At 42.8% G+C, this 13,536-nt stretch overlaps 2 protein-coding genes across 2 annotated transcripts in view; one reads left to right on the top strand and one right to left on the bottom strand.

Annotated features, from left to right (window-relative positions):
• Positions 1–8,406, top strand: part of csrnp1b (cysteine-serine-rich nuclear protein 1b) — a 12,747-nt gene extending 4,341 nt beyond the window's left edge. The window contains exons 2-5 of the mRNA XM_031850254.1: positions 2,324–2,516; positions 4,377–4,636; positions 4,738–5,034; positions 5,156–8,406. Of these exons, the coding sequence (XP_031706114.1) occupies positions 2,342–2,516; positions 4,377–4,636; positions 4,738–5,034; positions 5,156–6,124 (1,701 nt within the window). The 5' untranslated portion in view covers positions 2,324–2,341 and the 3' untranslated portion in view covers positions 6,125–8,406. The remainder of the gene's footprint in view (positions 1–2,323; positions 2,517–4,376; positions 4,637–4,737; positions 5,035–5,155) is intronic.
• Positions 8,407–9,249: 843 nt separating this feature from the next.
• LOC116385068 (elastase-1-like) lies at positions 9,250–11,564 on the bottom strand. The gene is made up of 8 exons (XM_031850255.1): positions 11,512–11,564; positions 11,314–11,408; positions 11,024–11,130; positions 10,736–10,864; positions 10,357–10,493; positions 9,888–10,033; positions 9,424–9,573; positions 9,250–9,320 (listed from the first exon to the last, which is right to left on the bottom strand). Exons 1-8 carry the CDS (start codon positions 11,543–11,545, stop codon positions 9,309–9,311), a joined length of 810 nt encoding a protein of 269 aa, XP_031706115.1. The 5' UTR covers positions 11,546–11,564; the 3' UTR covers positions 9,250–9,308.
• Between the last annotated feature and the right edge of the window lie 1,972 nt (positions 11,565–13,536).

Genomic DNA, 13,536 nt, shown 5'->3' on the forward strand with positions numbered 1-13,536 from the left:
CCCCCCCCCCCCCCCCCCCCCACCTCTCTCCCTCTCCTCTCCTTCTGCCTCACTGCAGCTTTTAATTAAAAAGACTTTGCTTAGCTGGCGCTATGCACTCCCTTGGGGATGCCTCGCGGCTTTGTTTTCATTTTTTTTTTTTTTTTTTACAGGGAAATGGGGGTGGGAGTGATGGCAAAAATGCAAGGTGAACCCATGTGTGGCCCTCTTTCCTCGCACTGGGACGCGCATGCTGCGGTGTGGCGTTTAGAACACTTGTTGTCTGATCAGTGATAAGCAACAGATGCTGCACCCAGGTGTTTCTAAATTGTTTCAAGGCAGATCCCATGATGCAGTAACATTAGTAGCTGTGAAAGGCATTTGGAGATTATTGACTGCTCGAGTAAATTGATGGATTGGAATTGAGCGACTGGCTTTCTCATTGGTTCGGGAATGTAAGAAACGCTGAGGTGGTCACAATGTAAAGGATGCCTTTTTGTACCTGCAGAGACGGTACGAGCCAGCTTGACCTATTGCAAGGTGATTCATTCATCATATGTGCACTGGGGACAACACTATCTGACTGCAGCAATAACAACAGCCCACTATAGAGCTGCAAAGCTGCCCCCACTGCCTATTCAAAGGTGTCAGCCTCTTGCCCTTGACTCTGACTTCTCTTTTATCCTTGTCAAAAGGCAAGACCGGTTTTGCATAATTGCTCACTGTTGCGTGCTAAAAAATGACTTCCTCCTTGTATACCTTGTATACTTAGGCCTTCAATTGCTGACACTTACATAACATCCTGATAAGACAGGCATGCAGGTCACACATGGAGTTAAAGTTACGTATATTCTGTCTTTGACACATTTAGTTGTCCTCTAAGGAGTAGTGGTGACAAATAAGCCTGTTGGCATGACAGCTTGGTGTCTGTGTATCTGAGCCAATATCGGGCTAATAATTTACATGTTTGGGAATTTAACTAATTTAAAGATCTCTAATCTGCAATTGTACCAAGCCAAAAAAAGCAACAGAAAAGGACATTTCCTTATAAACATGCGTACGAAAATAACCAAAAATCAATTACATGCTCGAGCTGCAACAGCTGTAAGTGATTTGGCCAATATTCCAAAGACAGTTCAAAGTGTGATGGTGAAATGATCTCTTTGTGGGTAAAGTAACAGCCGCCTTTCCTTTTCCATTCCACATTATTGCAGGGAGTGTCTGTGCTGGAGTTGAGCCCAGTCATGTCTTCCTTCTCCTTTCACTTCCTTCTCCTCCATCCCTCCTTTAAGTTAGCAGGGGCTCGGCCCCCGGACTATGATGATGACCTCTCTAGTCTCTTGGCAGTCGTCGTCTTGCGCTTCCCAGAAGATGTGAAGAAGGTTGTCTGTTGTTTGTCAAAGCCACGTAAACGTGTTTATGTCCCATAACCGTAAAACACACTAGCAGTAAACCTTCCATCTCGTTCAACATGTTAATCCTTCATGGCAGTGGTTTCTGTCTGTTTCCTAGAACGCGCTGAGGTTGATTTGGTTGAGCTATAAGAGTGTCATTCATTGGCTGAAACATTAAACATTTAACATTTAAAGATATCAACAGAGCTTGCGCATAAGAGGTTTTACAGGTATTAGGCAATGCTTTTGAAGATTAGAGGGTGAATGGTGTTCTCTCTCCTCATGATCATCTTTTTTTTCCTTGTCTCCGCTGGCCTGCCTGTCTATCTTTCTCAAAGGATTGATTGTTTTTATCGCTGAACCAGCAGCCCCTCTCACGGGAGCTCTGAAAGAATGCATGCAGCAGTTGCATAACAAAACATCTTGAACACGCATAGCTGTACATATTTACTATGACTGCCATGCGAACACATCAAACAGGACAAGAGGCAAATGGCCCTGGCTTTGGCCCTCATATTTGATGGTGCTGCCTAAAGGGAGTGATTGAAATTAAATGTGTATGGCTGAATGATTTGGTCACCTCTGTCCTTGGTCCTTCTCTCTAATCAATGCATTTGCTGAGCTGATGGGATTTGGAAGAGGGCGAAGGGTCCAGTAATTGTTGCCTTATGTGAATAGGCCTGATTGATTGCTTCCTGTGCCATGGCTAACTTCCACTCTCAGCTGAGTGCAGCACGAGATTGGGATGCATACGGTCTCACGCGGCCCAGCACAGGACCCACTTGTACCAATAACGCTGTAAATGGCCTGTGTGTACACAATACCTTCCATGCAACATACAGATATTGTTTATTCATTGGTACTGTACCATTCATAAGAAAAAACTTCAAAGCTGTTAAAAAAAGTGTGAAGAATTTGCTAATAACCTCTCCCTCTGCTCTTTCCTGCAGATTGTTCGCGCTAACGCCATGAGTGGGCTGCTCAAGAGGAAGTTTGAGGAGGTGGATGAGGACCCATGCTACTCCTCACCCTCCTCCTTCTCCTCCGCCTGCTCAGGCTTGGACTCGGAGGGGGAGAGCTGCTACTCGGACACCCTGGATTCCACTCCCAGCAACCCCAGCTCCCCAGCAACAAATTTCAACAGTGAGTGTTCTCGTCTAGCAACAGTAAATCATAGAAAGAGCTGATGTTACATGCTTTTTAATGCGTTCTTTCGCCTTGTCTTTACTGCTCTGCAGAGGCTCTGATAACAAACCCATAAAAATGGGGTAGAGTTAAGGAATTTAGGCAGCTGGCAGCCCATGAAACAGTTCACCGAAATGATTTCAGACATCTGCAATGAATACCCCTTTTGATTTTATGCCCTGAAGCTGCTAAATGGCTAATCGCATTGTGCAGTGGCCGTCTCCACCTTCTTCCCAGAGCCTTGTAGACAGACAGAGCCTCACCTTTCCCTGAAAGATGTTGGTCGAGCACCTTCAGGGTGTTTCTGTCTGGACCTGGGTACGTCTGCTGGCCTTTAGGGGACCAGCCGGGTTGGAGAGGGGTGGTAGGGGAGAAGGGCAAACAGTTGTGAGGTTTCCAGGACGGTGGGGCAGGGAGCCAAGAGGAGAAGCGTGGCAGGTTGCCAAGGCTGGGAACACATAGAGCCTTGTCTGAATCCTGGGCATGCACCCAGCACAGGTGCTGAAAGAGGCTGGGTGAAGGGATACGGAAAAAGGGGGGGGTAGGACAATCAAGAAAGGAAGGCATGCAGACACATCTAGAGAAGCAGATTGTGCAAACCATTATAATCCGGTGTTTGTGTTGGACAGAAAGTTGCCTGCCATTGTGAGGTGAAGCAGGGGAAAACAGCCAACAAAGCCATTTAGAGGCAGAGGAGAAGGTATCATTTGTCTCCTGCTGGTGTTATAAGCCTGACTAGATTTGATGGATGGGAAGCTGGAACTGGCAGTTTGTTTCATCTGTATTTCCCCTAGCGGCAGATTTAGATGACATAGTAAGGCTATTGTCTGTACCTGCATTGGGGTAAAAGGTTGGTTTTCTTCCCCTGAGCTTCAATTATTGCACCAAGTACACAGATTTTTCCATTTGAGGGCAGTGGTTCAGGGTGTGTCTCCAGGAGGGAGAGCTGGCTGACAAAATGGGAATCTATGAGGAATTCCCCACTACAAGGTGTAATGCTCAACACATGCCAGTATTAGCATCCTTTTCTGTGATACAAAAAAAATCTGCAGAGGAAAAAGTTGCTTGTCTTAAAGGCTCAAAAGTAATGTTTAATATTCCTCGGCAGAGGAAGTGTAATTTACAATAAAGCTTGAATAACTGTTCCCACATATGGTTCCACTTTGATTCCCATATGGTTTTATTGTATTTGTCTGAGGATAGAAAGATGGCTGGTTGCTTTGAGTCCTGAATGTTTTTAACAGAAAAAGGACCTTTGACCCCTCAGTTTCTGGGCCATTTGTGGGGATTGTCAGCTTGCAGGGAGACCAGGCTGGGCAGTTTTTATTCCTGTCCTGAGAGCTACACTTCCATCCTCCGCCTCTCTTCCGGAAGCCCCGAGCATTTACTCACCCGTTTGTGATCCTGGCAGACCTGCTTCCTCCTGTGTTTTGGCCACCACAGGGAAATTCCAGGGCTGGGTGGTTTCTGTCGCACAGTAGGACGAGTAGAAACGAGACCGAGTGGTTTCTTGTTAGTTTAGGTTTCACTTTACAGGAAGTAAAATGTGTTGAACTCCTGTTAGCAGAGTCTTTTAATTGGATACATGATAAGGCTTGGTTGAGGATAGGGCAATGAATCAGAGGGGTGTCCTTTTACAGTCTGTTCAGAAGGGTTTGCACACAGTTTAAGACTTCACATGGTATGGCACTATGCCATCTAGTGGCACATAAAAGCAATTGAGGCTGTTCAAAAGAATGCACTAATAACCGTCTGTTTAAACACCACTCCCCTTCTTGGAAAAGCTGTATTCTAAATCTAATCTTTCTTCATCTACAGCAACATCCATCCTTAAGAAATCCAAGAGAGCACGACGGGGCAACGTGACCTTTGACCAGGTGACGGTGTTCTTCTTCCCTCGGTGCCAAGGCTTCACCAGCGTTCCCAGTCGTGGAGGGTGCACTCTGGGCATGATGCAGCGACACAGCGTGCTACGCACGTATACGCTTGCTGAGTTTGCTGTGGAGCAGCGGCTCCTACGCAGGGAAAAATTCCTCAACAGACTCAGGGAGGAAAAGCTGGAGGCTCTCAAATTGAAGGTGAGCAAAGTTGCCCTCAAGCGTGTCAGATCATTTGTAAAAATCCCTAAATTCTGATGCACAAGTTCAATGCAACAATCATTCATTTGATGTCTCTCCAGCTGACTAAGAATGGAACCCAGGAGAATGAGGAGGCGGAGCGCCTAACGGTGGACGACATCCCCGAGCAGGACATCGACATCAGTGGGGTCAATTTGGACGAGGGCTATTTCCTCCAGCCTTATCCGCCTAAACGCCGCTACGCACTGCTCAAAGCCGCTGGTGTGAAGAAGATCGACAAGGAGGAGAAGCGGCAGCTGCATGAGCTGAGAATCTCCAGGGAGAACTGCGGTTGCGACTGCCAGGGCTTTTGCGAGCCTGAGACATGTAGCTGCAGCCTGGCCGGCATCAAATGTCAGGTAAGCCAAAAAAAAAAACCTAAACTGTGGTTCAACAACAAGGGCTCCAAATCACAATACGATTGGGACTTCTTATCCGCATTTCTCAAGTAATTTAACTCCTTCCTTCTGCTCCCCACAGATGGATCATTCCTCGTTCCCATGTGGCTGTACCAAGGACGGCTGCGGGAACACAGAAGGTCGCATTGAGTTCAACTCCACTAGGGTACAGACGCATTACATCCATACTATCATGAAGCTGGAGCTGGAGAAGAGGCTGGAGGAGCAGTCAAGCACAGAGGAGGAGGAGGAGAACACAACCACCTTGCCAGCCTCTTTCCCCTTTAGTTCAGAACTGGCGGCAGCTGGAGAGCACAGTTGCAGCAGCGATATGACGGACTTATCAGACTCTTCTGGTCAGAGTGAGGACTCTGAGGCAGGCGAGAGCCGGTGTGAGCATCGCACCCACCTGGATGTGGATGAGAAAGGCCTGAGCCGTATTTTGAGTTTCAGCGACACAGAGAACGGCTCAAGAAGTAGCAGGGGCGGTGGGGACTGTAAAGGTATTTGCTGCCCAGATCAACGGCAAGAACAACAGCAGCCATGCATGGAGGCTTTTAGTAGCTTCAGCATGGTGGACTTTGCTGACGAGAATGACAATATAGATTCCGCACTGTTAGACGATCACACAGACAATCGAGTCACAGCCATCTCAGAACTTTTGGACGAGAACGCCAACCAGGGAAACGGCCTGTTCCATAGCAGTAGTGTGCCACGCACGCCCTCCCCAACCGTCGACCGCTCAGCGAGCTACAACATGGACCTGAGTCTCTCCTCGGAGTCCGACCTGGAGTTCTTTGACGGTTTCCCCTGCTTGGGGCCCAGCTCACTCTACAACTCCCTCAAGGAGTATGAACACATGGACAACTTTTTTCAGTTTCAGTTTCCTAGTTACCCCAGCCTCCCTCCGGCGAGCGACCCCGGGACCTGCCTCCTGGAGTCGCTGATTGGCCTTTCAGAATCCGTTCCAGAACCCCCTGCCACATTTACAGACAATCAGCTGTTGGAGGAAGCCATGAAATTGTCTGTGATGGAGTCTGTGAAAGTTTGACAAAACGTGAAAATGTGTGGACAGTGCAAGAAAAAAAAGACAGGAGTTTTGGAGGGGACCGAACATGCACATAAGAATTTAATGTCAACGTGATATTTGGAGGAAGCTGTGATTTCCCTCTTGCCTAATAAATGTTCAAATTCCACACTTGCCTTCAAAACGTTAGCAAAGTAGTTTGGGATTATTGCTGTGTGAGATGGCAGCTAGTGTTGAAAGTGAAAAGATGCAAAACAGAGATCAATTTGACCAGGCCTATAGAAACCAATGATGGCTCTCAGTTCCTAAGAAAGCTCTTTTAACCAAACCAAGATCAGCAAACCATATGCTAAACAGGAATCAACCTTAACCGGGGCCAGGTTGAGAATCTCAACACAGCTGAATGTGCACCTCAGGGAATTTTTTTTCTAGCTTTCTAGCTTTTGGAGGCAATGTATGGTGACCATTGCTGTGATGGCCTTCATATGAAACCTGAGACAAATCACAACAAAGTCCTGTTCATGTTTTCCCTTTGGGCTTACACCCAGATGACTTGAGTATAGGGTCCTCCCTGTGTTGATTCCTGAAGCTAGTGTACTCATTCTCCTCAAGATCTCTCTCCCAAGGGTCTTGTATGGTACAAAAAATAATCCCTCTAAAAGCTCCTCGATCAGCACTTTATCTGTGAAAATAGTTATGTATGAATAGGCATCGTTGTGGTTGTATGGGATCGATTCAACAGTTAACCGCTAAATTATGGAGTTTCTTATTTATGAGCTGGGTAACTAGAAATAATGCTCATACCATTTAATGCTGTAGCTTTTATTGTCTTTATTGCTTTTGTTTTAAATTATTTCCTTCATGATTTTATTCTATTTATTTCAGATAAAAGCCTACTTTCACTCAAGAAGCACTGTGGTTTGATATTTTCACCTAAAAGTGCAATCTTCCTTCCTTTCTTTCCATTTCGCGTAAAGTCATTGCTTTGGGAAATGGGACCACAAGTCCATCAGAAAGTATTTAATATCTATTCTCTTTTACATTTAACATTTTTTTTAACTAACTTATTACATCATCATTTCATTAGCTATTTAATTTTAGACATTTTGGCAATAAAAATGGGGTGTTGTGAAGTTTACTGGATGTGCCTGCTTATCAGGGGAGCCATGCCTGCCAATGGTGTGTGCAGAGTGCTTCCATTTAAGCTTTGGGACTGAAAACTGTGGAATCTCCCTAATCACTGAAACTAAATTATGGGTCTATTGTATCGCTGCCTATAATGTAACCATAGAAAATGACACTAATATTTTGTAACTAATTTATGTAGGTTGAAAAAAAGAATTCTAATCACTTAGAAATTGAATATTTTATTAAGAAAGCAAAATGAGTAATTTTCAATCTGGGACAAACTTTGTAATATATGAATGATAGAGAAATGTACACTTATGAAGGTTATCGCTCTCTAGCATTCTGAAGTATTTTTAATAGGCAGTCTCATGTTTAGAAATGCCACTAAAACTAAGTAAATTGCAAAGATCAATTTGATTGTATTCTGAATTGCTTGGAAGTCTGTGACTTGGGTTACATTATGTACTGAATATCACATGTAAAGGGTTTTTTGTGCATAAAAACTGCATATATTATACACTTTTTATTGCACATACAAACCCTAACAAAATGAAGCGTTGCCTCATTCATAATAGAACAAGACCTTTCAAAGGTGATTCTGTCACCAGTGTGGTTGAGGACAGTTGAGGACACTAGAGAGTTGATGTACATATCTCACCCTTTCTACAGCTGTTTCAACAGCCTTTCTGGACCCTTTAGAAATTATGCATGCAGGTCCTGTTTGTTAAAACTTGTTCTGATTAATTGTATACTTTGAAAAAGTGCTGAGCGCACGTTGGAAATGTATTATTCGCTTTTTGCCTTTTTTAATTACTTTGAAATCCATCCGATATATGTTCTTACGCCAAGAAGAGGGCACTGATTTTTGCAAGCAAACGTTTGTTTCTCTTGTATAAAACATCAATGCTCATGAAGAAATGGCAACAGTGAGTGTTTATCAGTGTAATGTATTACAGTACAGCTTTTTTTTAATTTTATTTTCAAAGAACGTGTCTTACTTTTCGCCTTTTGTGTTGTACATATTTCTGCTTGAATGGTCCTGCAGAGCAAACAAAGCTGCTTTATTTTTTACATATTCACACTTTAACCTGCTGTTAAAAAAAACAAAACAGTTTCTTTCATCTAAGCCATTTTGACAGCCTGTCCCTCCAAATAATAATAAAAAAACATTTTCTAAATGCTGTTGTTTGTCATATGCTGATTTGTTATACAGTGAAACCTTAGTGCAGTTTAGAGGATAAACAAATAAGCTCATACAGCTCTCTTTGATTTATCTTATGCATATTTTATGTAGACTTCCTAACTGAAAACATGTTCAGTGGTTTCATGTTCTTACCTACTAAAATCAGTATATTTTCTATTGCATTATAGGCAGTGTGTTGTTCGTGCTCAATGCATTGACATTCTTTGGGATTTTATTTGTATAAACCACTGGAATTCATCTGTGGCTTTTGGTCTCTATGGTTGAGAGAAAAACACTGCGTGTGATGTCATGCTGTAGTCTCCTGCATGGCTACCACCACAAATATATGGCCAGAGATGCCAGACAAGACGGAAATGTCGGCCAGTGACTGCATATAGCTCACATTTGGCCACCATTAAGAAAATGTGGTTCTTGTTAAGTCTTTAGGTAGATCTTACAAGAATTATTTTTGGTTCTCTTTGATCTGACTACATTAAAAAAGGCTTTACCTCTATGCTGCTTTGCCACTTAAACCTAATATAAGTCCATTCCCTTTGGTCGTTCTTCTTAATCATCCATCAAAACATCGCTAAGAATGTTTGATCTACTGGGGTTGCAGATTGGGATGTTAAAAAAATCAGGGTTTTCACTATGACTTCTTCTGTTGGCCCAATGACCCTTAAACTGTGGCCCTTTAAAATGTGGGCCTATTTGCAGACTGGTTGTAACCAAAGTAGGTTATTGCAAGCATATAATTTAATCTAAACATTAACCACTGTTGCCACCGTTTGGCTACATTCAGAACTACAAGAAAAGATGTACTGCATGTAAACATATGACTGAGATGCTAATTGATTTTATTTCCCACGTTCCATTTGACAGGATACACAGTGACATCTATTGTATGACCTGGACAAAAACATACAAAGAAAATAAAAGTCAGGCAACTAAAATATGCAGATGAAGTGGTGACATTTTCAGGATCCTGTCATAGAGGTATTAGGAGGCTCACTGAATAGATCCAGTCTTGGAAGGAAGAGACTCTGGTGAAGACTGTGGGTTTTGACACTTGGTTGCACATGCCGATTGGACCGTAACTGACAACACCGTGGACTCTCCAGGCTCCGCCTGTGAAACAGCTCAGGGGACCTCCGGAGTCGCCCTGGGACAGGTAGCAACAAGAACAGACACAAGAAGAGAGGGTCCAGCTTGAAGACCGTAGGATGAGAAGTAGGACGTTGCCTCTTACTAAACCTGTTTGATACAGCTTTTACTTAGACAGAGATCCACTGGGTGGCATTGTTGTCAGAATGATCAATGAGTTGCCACTAGTGCAGGATCACTGACCATTTGAGTCGCTTAAAGTGTTCCGTTAAATTAGAAAAAATAGAAAAATAATCCCAAAAAAAGAACATTTTGTATGGTCAAGGTCTTGCATTAATGGAGATCAAAACAGTACGCATGTGTTTGCTTTACCTGGCAGCCTGATATGACTCCATCCCCTCCGGCACACACCATGGTTTTCAGAGCAATGCTGCCCCACCAGCCAGGCTGGGAGCAGACTGCATGCTCCACCACGGGGATGGGAGCCACCTGCAGGATTGCAGGCACGCTTCCTCCGTCTGGAAAAAGAGGAGAAGAGGGAGTTTATGAATCTTTTCATACTGCAGCTGCCCTAACAAAGTGCTGTTGCTTGCAGTGTGCATTCAATTGGGACATACTACTTCCTCATAACACTGCTTCTTGAACTTTGACCCCCTTGCTCTTATATCTGCTGCACAGAGGAAAGTGGGTCAGAATAACAAGAAAAGCATGCTGGCTTACATACTGCAAAATGCGTCCAGAAGCAATAGGACATCCTGTGCTGCATTTAACATACTATGTATTGGGACATACTGTTTTTTCTGGCATACTCAATAGTACGGTAGTATGAGTGTGTTCTCACAGTCGATAAGTCCCCAGCCGGTGACGTAACAGGTGAACCCATGAGGTAGCATCTCCCCAGGGTGGGGAAGGTCGGCGATGGCCACGTAGCCGTTGTCGTACACAGGATTAGCCAGTCTCAAGAGAGCAACATCATTTCTGATCGCCAAAAAAAACAAAAAGGGGATGAGATACCGCAGTTTTGTTTCCATCTACTTGTGCAAAGCAATGAAGTTCTGTGGCCATAGTTGAGGGAAAGTGGTAATACAGGATTGCTCCCAGTTGTAAATGTGAATACTAGTGATGCCCCTGAAACTATCCCCGTGGGCCACTGCTGTCAATACAAGTGTGCTTTTGAGTGGCTAAAGTAAGAGAAGCGGTCTGACTTGTTTTCATTTTACCCTTTGCCAAGGTCTCCGGTCCAGCCAGGATGGACAGAAATCATTTCCACACGGATGAACTGCTCACTGCCGTCATCCTCATACAGGTCATACTCACCCACCACCACACGGTACAGACTAGGATCCACGCTGACAGGAAAGTAAGAAATAAAGACAAACTATGCTTACTTATCATGTATCCAGCGGACAAGGAATAGGCAGAACAGGATTGGCGGCGTTTGTTCCTGGCTATTCAGTGCATTCTGTTGAATGTGTATTGATGTCAATGAGGACAGTGAGAGACCCAACCTGAGGATACAGTGAGCTGCAGTCAGAATGTAGAAACCATCAATGATAGAGCCTCCACAGATGTGGTAGAATGAACCGTCATTGTATGAATCTAACTGGAGAGAAGCCTGAGAGAAAACAGAGAACAAATACACATCATTCCTCAGTATGATGAGGTCTAGCAGCGCAATGCTGAGCCTATTTGCTCAATAAGAAATAAGAAATTTACTGGATCGTATTGTCACAAAAAGGACCATACTTGTATAGAACCACTGTAAAGGAAATAGTTTTTTAAAGTAGTGCATTTTCACCTGCCATCTCCAGGTGTTGGGTTGGGCATCATGGCCTCCTATGACCCTCTCATTGTGCACATTATGGTTGAAGGGTGTTTCAGCACAAATCAGCCCTTTGGTGCAGAGATGAGCATGACCAGAGAGTCCATTGGTGACAGTAATAGCACTGAAAAGGTCTATTGAAAAGCATGTCTGTATATTTCTTGAAAAACTTACCAATGCAGGACAGAAAAGCCACAAGCCAAATCATGTTGGAGCACTGTGGACCAGATGGTTTGCTTTTCACTATTTATATCAGTTTGAGACTGGACGACCTTCAGAAAGTATTATGCAACCGTTAAGTTACCTGCCAACATCAGAAATCCATGCGGATAATTCCAGATCGAATGAGCAATGTCATGTTGTAGTGAGGAATGGGGAAAAGATTGGAAAAATGTTTATATACAGGTAGTCAGAAACCATATAAATCTCTCAAAATCCATTTAATTATATAATCATTGTAGTTGCATTTTTATTTTTTAGGAAACTTTAAAAACAAGCGCTCATACTTTTTTCTTATCATGGTGGGAAAAGAGCAGGTGCATTCACACACAGCCAAACTCATCTATCTAAGCCCTCCAAAAAGAGCAAACACACATTTTCCCACAGATAACTGTTCAAACTGATCCACAGCCACTGAACAGCAAAATATGCTCCACAGCCCGCTAACAGTATATGATGTTATTCAATATTATATTGTGAAGAACAGGCAGATTTCAGTGGAAGATACAGATGTGTACTTATATCGGCCTTGTACAAACATAATTAACTATATGCATTTAAAAGTTCAGATACATATTGACATTTCTGGAGGTAGCATTTTACAAGATCAAATATAATCTGTTAAATTGCAAACATTACTATCATCATTGTTGTTATTATTATGTTATTCCGTTTTGCATGTCTGTTTTCTGTGGAGAATATATTAGTGATATAAAACTTTATCCGGGGCTGCATAACACATGCAGTCAGTATTCCTTCGTCTAACCAAATTAGTACATTTTCATCAATGCAGCTGTAAAACGCTCACTGTCTTTTGTGCTAGAATAAGATCCTATCCTTGTAAACCAATGCAACATGGGAGATAAGCAAACAATTTAGGTTAAGCGTGTAGGTTTGTTTTCTCCCTTGGAACATAACTGGGCCATTCTACCGAATTCGTTCAAAGTGCTGTCCCCCAACAACAAAAACTATTTAACAAAACAATTAAGTATTCAGACATAGATATTTAATAAGAATGTGTTATGGTCTATTTAAACCCAAGGCATTAAGTTCGATAGTGATAAGCTAAATATATACAAAATCATCATTTATAGGGTACTTTCTATTGGGAAGTAGCTGTCCCCAACCCTGACATCTAAATTTCAATTTCTGTAAATAACACTTAAAACAATTTTTAGATTTTGTTCAATGGTGTAATTTCAAAGATCTTTATGATTAAGTTTAAACAGAAGTTGTAAGATTTAGATTTATTGTGGGTTTAATTTTAAAATTAAAAAACTATACCCAAAAAATCATGTCCCCAGTTTTCATGTCACTACCGAAACACAAGAGTTTTAGTCCATTGGCTGTGCCTGCATTTTTGACCAGGCAGTGACACTGCATCCCTGTCCCTTATGGCTGAATGGTAAGTAGCTAAATCCCATACTTTTGATATAAATGTGTTCCAAAGTCTGAAAATCGGCGTGTAACCTTAAGAATTGTCACTACCGAACACATATTCTCTTCAATTAAGTAAACTTTTTGGGGCTTAATGCAAAGTATTATGTTTTTATGTGTGTACACCTCTTCAAATACGTGTATGCTAGCCATCCGCTTGCTAGCATTCTTTAGTTATGCTCAAAGTTAGCTGGAATTGTCACTACCGAAACAGTCACTACCGAAACATATGGTAAAGTCCCTCTTTCCATTCATTCTCACTTGGCCATCTTCCGTTCTCATATTCCCATTCCCTTTGAATCAAACTTTATTTAATAGTCTTATAAGATTCCAATACAAGCAATACTTATCATATCTCGCCCAATGTCCTTTTATTTTACCCGTTATCTGTCTGCAGGTGCCCTTGAGGTCAAAGTCATGCACAACATTGGGCGAAATCGCTTTTATTGACCGCGACTAGAGGACAAGGTCGTCACTTTAATCCCTCCACCAGAAAACGTCACACAGAGGCATGTCCAGATCAGCCCAAGAGTGTTCACCGCA

The sequence above is a fragment of the Anarrhichthys ocellatus genome, unplaced genomic scaffold (genome assembly GCF_004355925.1).
Source record: "Anarrhichthys ocellatus isolate YVR2014 unplaced genomic scaffold, GSC_Weel_1.0 scaffold10, whole genome shotgun sequence".
Classification (NCBI taxonomy): domain Eukaryota; kingdom Metazoa; phylum Chordata; class Actinopteri; order Perciformes; family Anarhichadidae; genus Anarrhichthys; species Anarrhichthys ocellatus.

What these genes read in the sequence shown, in the direction of transcription:
- LOC116385068 (XM_031850255.1), bottom strand. Translation starts at nt 11,545, where the DNA reads ATGATTTGGCTTGTGGCTTTTCTGTCCTGCATTG. An exon ending in CCAACACCTGGAGATGGCAG is followed by an intron (nt 11,131 to 11,313) that starts GTGAAAATGCAC and finishes GTTTTCTCTCAG; the next exon opens with GCTTCTCTCCAGTTAGATTC. An exon ending in GAGTCATATCAGGCTGCCAG is followed by an intron (nt 9,574 to 9,887) that starts GTAAAGCAAACA and finishes TACCTGTCCCAG; the next exon opens with GGCGACTCCGGAGGTCCCCT.